This window comes from Carassius auratus, unplaced genomic scaffold, assembly GCF_003368295.1.
Source record: "Carassius auratus strain Wakin unplaced genomic scaffold, ASM336829v1 scaf_tig00001979, whole genome shotgun sequence".
In the NCBI taxonomy this organism is placed as follows: Eukaryota; Metazoa; Chordata; class Actinopteri; order Cypriniformes; family Cyprinidae; genus Carassius; species Carassius auratus.
In genome coordinates this window covers 8682-19079 of record NW_020523417.1, presented here as the reverse complement: position 1 = coordinate 19079, position 10398 = coordinate 8682, and the positions used below count along the sequence as shown (strand labels likewise).

The 10398-nt window shown below is 35.4% G+C and overlaps 1 protein-coding gene across 2 annotated transcripts; it reads left to right on the top strand.

Moving 5' to 3' along the window:
• The first annotated feature begins 71 nt into the window (after positions 1–71).
• On the top strand, positions 72–9670 carry LOC113069635 (branched-chain-amino-acid aminotransferase, cytosolic-like). Of its 2 annotated transcripts, none has more exons than XM_026242800.1 (11): positions 72–211; positions 2280–2321; positions 5059–5259; positions 5380–5490; positions 5598–5717; positions 6373–6533; positions 6869–7011; positions 7576–7661; positions 8148–8288; positions 8460–8534; positions 9255–9669. In XM_026242800.1, the coding sequence occupies exons 1-11, from the start codon at positions 167–169 to the stop codon at positions 9291–9293; spliced, it is 1164 nt and encodes a 387-aa protein (XP_026098585.1). In that variant the 5' UTR covers positions 72–166; the 3' UTR covers positions 9294–9669. The 2 variants fall into 2 exon arrangements, with proteins under 2 accessions (XP_026098585.1, XP_026098586.1); XM_026242801.1 differs by lacking the exon at positions 72–211 and adding an exon at positions 263–1148 and having other exon boundaries at positions 9255–9670.
• Positions 9671–10398: the final 728 nt, after the last annotated feature.

The following is a 10398-nucleotide window of genomic DNA, read 5'->3' as shown; positions in this document are numbered from 1 at the left end:
TTTCTAAAGTACCAGTTTTTTTTTTTTTTTTATAATAATCAGTAATGATTGCACAAACCGTATATTTGCGTCATAGCACATTTTCAAACATGCTTTGTTTGTTTTAGCACATTGGCTCTCGTATAATGCAATCTGTAAGAGGTTGCCAGACGGCGCATATTTCATCATGGCGAGCGTTGCATCAGCCACGAGCGCACCATCATCTCAAGAGGTAAAAGCGCGCGCATAGCATTCATAGCGTTTGAACTACACATTACATAAACCTATGATTTCGTCCTTTGTGTGTTTGATAAATCTAGTTAAACCCTTTCGTATTATTTCACAAAACCGCGTACGTCGGCACGTGCGCGCTCGGTGGTCGTGTGTGCGCGTTAAGACTGAGATTAACGAAATATCGCTGTTGTTGTTGTTGTGGCGCATTGGTTTTCACATGTTTTTAACGCATTATTCTGTATTGTTTTGAATTGCACAACAACGTTGACGATATGCTGTGTTAAATGGGAAATCTGTCCTATGTTATATAACGTGTAGTAAGAGATGGTCATGTATGCTTGCGCTCGTCAGACGCACGTCGTGGTTACGCACATCTCGATGTAGGTTACTGATGCATTTACGTCACTATACAAATGAATTAGGGAGGCAAAATCCCCTGTTTTGAAATACTTTGTTGATGGAAATAGGCGGAAGTGTAGATAACAGGGATCTCCTTTTAATCAGTGATGCTGTCTGTCTACGTTGCTCAGGCACTAATGCTGTATTTATTATTTTTGTCATACCGTGATCATCTTTTGAACTGGAATATCTCCCATCACTACAGTGAATTCACACTAAAATAATAGAATTAGAGTTTAACAGAGAAATATCACAATGGTCTCCCATGATGAACTCACAGTGAGTCGGTCACGTTGTGACCAGTATTAGCACACATTAGTGAGTGTGCTGTGAGGTGACACTTCTAGCTCACTGTGACCCTAAAGTGTAAACTGCTGTAAACATTGCAAGTGTAATGAAGGTCACTACATGGAGGTGTGCCTTTAATTCAACCTAGCGGATTGGTCACTAAAAACCAGCTCACTCACATTTCATTTCATACTCCAAGCAACTTCAAGTTCATTTCATGACCGAACGTGATGATGTCCAATAAGTGGGTGAGTTCATCAGGGGAGTTAAGTACTTCTTTGCTATACTTATTAAGATATAATGTTTTTAGGGGGTTTTACTGGAGTTTGGGGTCTATGGCAATTGAAAATGACAGTAATTGCAGTTTTGCTCCTTACAGTTTCATTTAGACCTCCAAAGTAAAAAGGTCATAATTATAAGGTTGTTATCAACTTGTGTTTTATACTGGACAATTTGCACTGCACTTGAGTGTTATTGAAACTGAATGCGTATACTCTTGCTCAAGTTACATTCCAGGCAAAATAATACTTTTTGCTTCATAATTTAGACCTCCAAAGTACAAAGTCTGTTTTTTCACAAGTCATCATGACTTGAATGTTTTTTTGTTTGTTTGTTTTGTCCACCAAGATTACAAACCTGTGATGCTCACGGCTAATGTTCTGTAGCTAATGAGTTTGACTCAGTGTAAATTTCATTTAGACAAAACTATGCTCATTCATCCTTTTGAGGAAACATCTTTTCATTCACCGCAGCACAAGGTCTTTGACCTTAAGAAATATGTTATAATAATAGCTGTTGTTAAAAACACTTAAACTTGGTTGGTGATCACTCTATAAACAGCTATTCTAAAAATAAAGGTTTCAGTTTCAGAACGGAGGTTAGTGTGTTCTATAGACAGTCAGGACATTTTTATTTATTTATTTTTATTTTATTAGTGCATCTTGATTTCCGTTTTCTGAAGGTTTTACTTTCACTCAAGTATGAAAGTGCTTGACTAGATTCTTGGATTTTTAATGAGCTGTATATTTTAACAATATCTATACTTAAAAAACATCTGTTCCCATCTCAGCTATTGCATATAACAAGACATAAAGATGACTCAGTTTAGCCTAAGAATTAAGTGATAGACTAGATATTTTGTAAGGGAAGACATTGTTAAGAGCATAAAAATGTAAGGTCAACATTGCTTAATCTTTTAGAGCAGAAGTAATAAATATTAAATGACTGCAGAGCATCAGAACTCTACGTAACATTCCTTCACTCAAGGCACTTAAAATGCCAGAGATCTTCAGAAATGTATCAAAAAGGAAATGATGTGATCTAATTGTATAATCCAACTTGCCCATTATGTTAAATGTTGTATTCTTGTTGCCTTTTAGGTACTTGAGAATAATGTGGCTGGCAATGCTTCTAGCTTTAAGGTAAGGCATATTAGCATATTATATGCACACAATACAAATAAATGTGTGTGTGTGTGTATAATGTATGTATGTGTATGTAGTGTGATCAACAGCACTTGCCTTTAGCGAAATGTCCAATGGCATCATTCTGATGTTTGATTGACACAAAGACAATTAGAAACTCTCCTCCTCAGTCAAAACTTGATTATTTCTTCAATAAATCCACTTTTCTCATGGCTGTCTCAGCGTCCACACAGTTTCCAAAATGCATAGCATAACTACCACATTTTGAGTGGCTTTATAATCCTAGTCGAGTTTTAATGTCTTGAGTCGACTCAAGGTATACCCCTTTTCCCTTAGCATATTTTGACCTCCATGACTCCGAAATGTGACCTTGGACTTCTCTTTCTGGCAGTTAGCAGAAAGGTCCTAGCTCTTCCAAGAGGTCCCGTGCTGAGTAAAAGAGAATCCAGTCTCAGATCACTGTAAGCCCTGTCAATCAAGCTTGGCTTGGCTTTGGACATTCTCTCTGTCTCTCTCTACCTTTCTCTGACTCAGGTGGTGATTTAAGCCTGAGTTCTTTTCAACACAGGCTTAATCACATCATTGCTATAAAGTAGACATAGTATTATAGTCAAATATCTACAGTCATCATGCCTCAGGTTGGTGGCTGCTTTTTAGTATATGCATGAGGGAAAGATCTAGTGTTAAAACAGGATTTAGTAAAGAACACTCAAAAAGTAACAATTAACTCAATTATGTTGTTCTAAACCCAATATGACTTTTCTGAATTAAAAAATATATAAAAATTTTAATTTTAAGGAATATGTTGGTCTTTTTTTTCATTACAGTGAATGGACAATGAAGCTTTCATGCTTCAAAACGGACATGTAAACACATATTAATATCCTTAATGTGGTTCATATGACTCATATGCATTGTATTGAAAGTCATATGATAGCTCTGTGTGAGGAACAGACTGAAATTCAGTGAATTGAATTTGAACACGTCATTTAAACACGTCAACTGATAAACTGAAATGTTTCAGCTAAAAAGAATGATTCATTTATTAAATGCAGGCATTGCTGTTTTAAATATGGCACATTTGAAATGGATGATACTGATATATTTACATCTTTGTTCCAGTCCCCCATTCACTGTAACTGCATGGGAAAGAGCGAGACATACATTCTGCAATTTTTTTTTTTGTTTCTTGAACAGAAGAAACAAATTGATGGCAGAACAATTATATTTCAATGCTTTTTGCATCACCCATTTTTATGGACCTTCACAAAAATAAAACTCCAACCCTAAAGAAAAAAATTGCATTTGCTCAAAAAAGCATTGAAAGATTTTCTAAATTTGATGTTATTTCCATCACCAGTTTTGCAAGTAAACACAAAGATCATTGAAAAAAAAAAAAAAAGATGGAAGAGGTGTTTGTTTTTGGGTTCATCATGGCAGCATGCAGAGCATTCTTTGTCTATTGATTAGGATAATCACATTTAAGCTTCTTGAAGGGACTATATGAGGCCACACGTGGCAGTGACTTGGTGATGGCCACAAAGCAGCTCTCGTTACAGTGAAACCTCAACAAAATTATAGCTTTCTAAGAAAGCACTGTATCCGATCACTATTTATACTATGTAAGACTACTAATTAGCATACTAACTAAAGAACTGAAAACACCATCATCAACAACAATAATAGTTCTCCACTGTAAAACATGATTGCTCCCGAGACTCAACAGATATTACAGACTGTTGTTCAATTGGATCTATCATATTTATAGTCAGGTACACACCAAGCACTCGTAAACTAAGGTCTCGGACTGCAGGATCTTCAGATTTGAAAATGTTCAGATTCAGATCCAGCATCTGAAAATGTAGCACCATAAAAAGTGTCTCAAAGATCTGATATTATTTTCATTGACAATCCATGAATGAAGAAGGATATGCTGATTAGCAGCAGGACAAAACAGCATTTTTCCTTTAAGAAAATATTATATCTTTGCATATTTACATATTTGCTTATAGTTCCATTTATTTTGATAAATAAATAAGTACAATAGATAGACAACCTTAAATTATTTGTTTGTGTGTGTGTGTATAGGCAGAAAATATGTTTAATATGTATCAAATATAAACATTTAGATTTAAATTAATGTAAAATTTTTTATTTATTTATTAATCAAGGTTTATTCTCCTGAAGGTCTCTGCTTGTGCTGCAGTTAAACAAACCTTTCTCTGATTGCACACGTACGTCTGAAAGCTGTCTGTCAAAGATCGCTTCATCTGGAAAGCATCTGCTGTGCACCAACATCTTATAAAGGTCTTAAAGATGTCAGTTTTACATGCATTCTAAATCCTAAACATCCTAAAGACATTTTCTAAATGTCTATTTGACGGCTATTTTTGCAGATAAGCAAACACTCCAAAAAAGAAGTCTTCCAGATGTAAACACACACGACAAATAGATGTCTCTGGGATGTATGTGTGCTATCAGGGTTTGCTAATAAATGCTGAGGCCAGTGTGGTGCTCACCTTTCTTCCATAATCTGGGATTACAGAGGGTTGCTGAAGGAACATGTAAGCTCTGAAGGAGTGTCTAATCTCAGAGTTTGAGTGCATTTCTGTCAGGCAGAGAGATCCAAACTAAATAGAGGGCTACAGACTGACCCTATGCTGTGAATGTAAAAAGTTTTGGCTGGTGTAAAATGTCATCTGATGCTGAGTATTTTTGGCTGCGTTCTGTTTAGGCCACAGACACAGTGATACAGATAGCTCAGACCCATAAACCAAAACCTGACCTGAATGGCCTGGTGTTTGGGACGGTCTTTACTGACCACATGCTGACCATTGAGTGGAGTCTTGAGGAAGGCTGGCAGAAGCCGCACATCCAGCCTTTTGGGAACCTGTCCATACACCCAGGCTGTTCTTCCCTGCATTACGCTGTACAGGTCTGTCCTCACCATCTGGAGTTTCATCTGTGTGGTTAGGCATCATAGAAAATCATTTGACTTCCATAGTTAATACATGGCATTTATTTATGTTTAAATGTAAATACGTCCTTTGTGCAGCTTTTTGAGGGTATGAAGGCGTACCGGGGGCCAGATAACAAAGTGCGTCTCTTCAGACCCATGATAAACATGAAGCGGATGCTGAAGTCCGCCCACAGGGCCTGTCTGCCTGTAAGACTGACGTCTCGCCCCTCTTTATTGCATCCACATTGAGTTTTTAATTTAGATACAGACACAAAACAGCACGTCTGTTTCTCATTTTCTCTGTTTTTCTGAAGAGTTTTGATTGTGCGGAGTTATTGGAGTGCATCAGGAAGTTGGTGGAGGTGGATCAGGATTGGGTTCCTCACTCAGACTCTGCCAGTTTGTACATCCGTCCCACCTTCCTTGGCACAGAGGTTAGAGCTACAACACTCATTCTCACAATCAGCTCATTTTGACTCTTTTTAGCTTTTCATGTCTGTCTGAACATGCATTTATGACTGTGTCTGTTTAAACTGGAGTTGTTTGTGTCATTTTACCTATCACAACACAGATATACAAGATTATTTCATTTATTCATTCTTCTTTAGAATGTTTTTTTTTCTTATTTTTCTTATTTCATTTATTCATTCATTTTTTCATAGTGGAACACTTGTTTAAGTTTTCTCATTCATTCATTCTGTCCTTCTTTAATTTTTGGCTTTATATATATGTGTGTGTGTGTATATATATATATATATATGTATGTATATGTGTGTATATGTATATACTTTTAATATTAACACACATTTATTACAACCATATTTTTATGCATCAGAAAAAGGTAGAACATTTATTTTACCTAAATAAACAATTTAAACATTATTTAATTAATAATGAAAAAAAATAATTTATGACATTTTTTTTTTATTATTAATTTAAAAGCTGGTAAATTAGCATTCTGATATTATGATGTAAAAGATACACTGTTACTCCATGAAAACTTTGTAGATCCATATATACATATATATAAAATATACTTTGTGCGTAACATAAACATGTTGTGTTTTCTTTACATATGCCTGTTTACAGCCCACCCTTGGTGTCAAGAAGCCCAACAAGGCATTGCTTTTTGTCATTCTTAGTCCCGTGGGCTCATACTTTAGCACCGGTGCTAAACCAGTGTCTCTGTGGGCCGACTCCAAATACATCAGAGCTTGGAGAGGAGGGACAGGAGACTGTAAGATGGGAGGGTGAGTGAATAAAAGAGAGAGATTTCATTATTTTACAACAAAACACTAAATGAATGAGGAGCATTGTTGCAAGCTTACTGAGCCAAATGTGTGCAAGCTTGGTTTAATGCCAAAGCCTCAGTAAAAATGTCCGATTTTTCTGTGCTAATCAGTGCAATCTTGTTTAAAACTTCTCACATGAGAGCAGAATTATATGCTGAGCTTCTCAGCAAAGCTGTAAGTACTAAATAAATTCCTGAAGGATTGATAATGACACAAGACAATGGGGTTTTTCAGGACTAAGACAGATCTTTGATTGTGAAGATGGTACACTGTGTGAAAGCTCTATTTTTTAGGAACTATGGGGCATCTATCTATGCCCAGTATGAGGCAGTGGATTACGGCTGTCAGCAGGTTCTGTGGCTGTACGGGGACGACCATCAGATCACAGAGGTCGGCACCATGAACCTTTTCCTCTACTGGATCAATGAGAGAGGAGGTGATTGCTGTTTACATTTCTCTGTTTTGATAGATAAAGTATTTTGGTTATGTATATTTACTTTAACAGAAAATAGAGAACATGTGGAAGTCAGTGGAATTTTATGGAGGTCAAAGTAAGTTTGCAAGACCTTCAAAAGGTTCAAATGAATGATTAAGATTCTCATGGAAGCTCATTTCTGCCAAAGAATAAAAAATGTAATCAGGGTTTTCTGTGAATTGTAAGATATAAACTCTGAATTGTGTGTTAAAATGTAAACTTTAATGAAACTTTGGAAAAGTCTGTCTTTTTTTCCCATTAGTCCGAAGTGCAAGTTTCTATCACACAATTTCCAGTTTATATCTACTAATTCTTAATTACAAGGGGGAAAAAAGTAATAATTGTGAGATATTAAGTCACACAAGTTACTTTATTTATTTATTGTTTATACCATGACGGACATACAGACCTTTAGTGGCCTAAAAGAAAATACAACTTTCTCATTTCTGCATTAGAGACAGAAATGGTATTTGAAAAAAGAAAAGAAAAAAAGTTTAAGATGGAAACCCTGTTTTTTCTTTCCAGAGGAAGAGCTTGCAACACCACCTTTAGATGGCATTATTTTGCCGGGCGTTACACGACTAAGCATCCTAGAACTTACACGCAAATGGGTAAGACCTGTCTAAACCATACTGTCAGGAAAAAAAGTGAAAAAATGATCTTTTTGAGTACAACAGTGAGTCAATTTCCCTGTTTTCCAATTTCTGTGAAAGACTGTCTTTCTTTCGTGGAACACAAAAGAAGATATTTTGAAGAATGTTCATAACTAAATATCTTCAGTTCCCATTGACTTTGTTTTGTCCATACAGTGGAAGTCATTGGGAACTGACACTGTCGAGTTAACAACATTCTTCAAAATATCATCAATTTATTGTGTTCCACAGAAGAAAAAGAGTCATATAGGTATTGAATGACATTAGTAGATTACAAAATTACAATTTTCATTTTTGGATAAACTATCCCTTCAAGGTACTACTCTGAACCTTTTAGGGGTAAATAAGGTTAAAGTTGTCTCTTTTAAAAGGGCATTGTCCCAGTGACATTTCTACACACTTATTCTGAGAGTGTTTGGTTCAAAGTTTCATTTTATCTACCAGGGTGAGTTCAAAGTATCCGAGCGCTATTTGACCATGGCCGACCTGCGGCAGGCTCTGGAGGAAAACCGAGTGAGGGAGATGTTTGGTTCTGGAACCGCTTGTGTTGTTAGTCCAGTTGGCAGGATCTTGTATCAGGGAGAGGTGAGTTTAGTCTGTTTTGGATGGTGAGAGCACCACACGTTGTTTCAGTATCAAAATACTGGAAAACAGATATCTGCCTCTGGGTCAAATTCTTGGCCAGTTTTATTGGAGCTTAAATTCAAATCTTTTCAACAACGTTCTTGTTACTAATACTAGTCTTTTGCTTTATAGAATCTCCATATTCCATGTGAAGGAAGCTTTCCTCCACTTGCCTCCAGACTGCTAAAAGAGCTCACAGATATTCAGGTAAGACACCAGACACACAACACACTGCATGACGTTTGTTATAGTCCTATTCTTATAATGTTATTAGTGTTATTTGAAACAGTGTTTGGAGCATAATAAATATGCTGTTAAAACAATTTAGGCAAAACTCCTCTGATTAAGTCTTGAGCTGGTTGATAACGTTTTCTTTAACACAGCTTAAAGCGACATCATTGAATGTGCATTTAAATGCAATTAAAAAAACGGAAATAGAGCCAAGTATACTGGGTGTAATACAGGGTTACATTAAATGGGAAACAAATACATTCCTGATTGAATTGTTTTCAGTAATTTATATTTTTTTACTGCCATGAATATTTCTTTTTTTTTTTGTAGTTTGGAGTTTATTAATTCATGTTATTCATAACATTTCATAAAATTATTTCATTTTATTTTATTAGCTGTCATGGTTTAGAGATTTGAGAGATTTTTGGTCATTTATGAACATAAGGGGGCCTAGACATTGGGCTTTTGCGCCCTCGTGTGGTGAAATGGAAGAATTAGGATCTTTCCTTTGGTCTTTCCAGTTTTTTACTTGTTATATGGGGTTTACAATAAAAGAACTGTATTCTGACAACTCCTCAACAAGAACAAAAAAAACGTCTTACCTCCACCTTTCCATCCCAAACCATATTGAACCAACAGAACAATCATATTGTTCCATCTTGTTTTTATCCTTGTAACATCTTTGCTCTTTTGCAGTATGGACGGACCCCCAGTGACTGGTCTTGTATTGTATAAAGACACCTCAACTATGTCAACATGCACAAGCTCTTCAACTTATTTAAAACAACTTTATTTGTGGCTCCAAAGAATAAGTTTCTTGCCATGTTTGTGTATGTTTTGTTTTTTTACCAAGTTTACCAGCAAACTGAATCCTAGTCTAGCAATAACATGTTGCTCTTTAGCATACTAAACCACTCAGATGACTCCTTTGGGTCATATTTTATTCAACAGAAACCAGCAGAGCAGAATAGGTGACTATTTCATTAAAACGATCTTATGATATTGCTGTCATATATATTTACATTTACATTTATTCATTTAGCAGACGCTTTTATCCAAAGCGACTTACAGATGAGGACAGTGGAAGCAATCAAAAACAACAAAAAGAGCAATGATATATAAGTGCTATAACAAGTCTCAGTTAGGATAACACAGTACACGTAGCATGGGATTTTAAATAATATAGTATAAAGAAAACAGAATAAAATAAGAATGGAGCAAGCTAGTGTTAGAGGTCTTTACACATACACACACACACATACAATTGTATAATTAATAAAAATAAAATAGAACATAAAAAGATTAGAGAAGTAGTTAGATTTTTTTTAAAGAGTAGAATTAGAATAGTGAGTGTTAAAGTTATGTGAGATATTTCCTCACTGTATAGTTAGATTAAACTTTCAGTGGAACTATAAATTAACTTTATTGTTGATGCCTATAATAATATGTGATTACTGTCATATTGCACAAGTTTTTTTGAACATATGAAAGACATTTACAAATATTTAAGGTACAGTAGTATGTTGTGGGTACAACTTTTTTCTGTGCATTTAAATGTTATAACATTTAGAAAGAACATGTTAATGTTTAACATCTAAAAAACAATGTTAATGTTGTAATGTTTACTTTCAGCTGATAATGGTGGTTACAAATGTTTGTTTTTTTTTAATCTTCTATTCCAAGCGCACAATTTCAGAGTTGACATGGAGATCCTTTTTGCACCCAAAGAGAACCTTAAAATATATTTGTTTAAAGAAGTTTGTACAATTGAACTGATCCGTTATTTCTTGTAGACATTTGTTGCTAGGAATAAGACTAGAGCCGTTTTAAAAGCACAAAT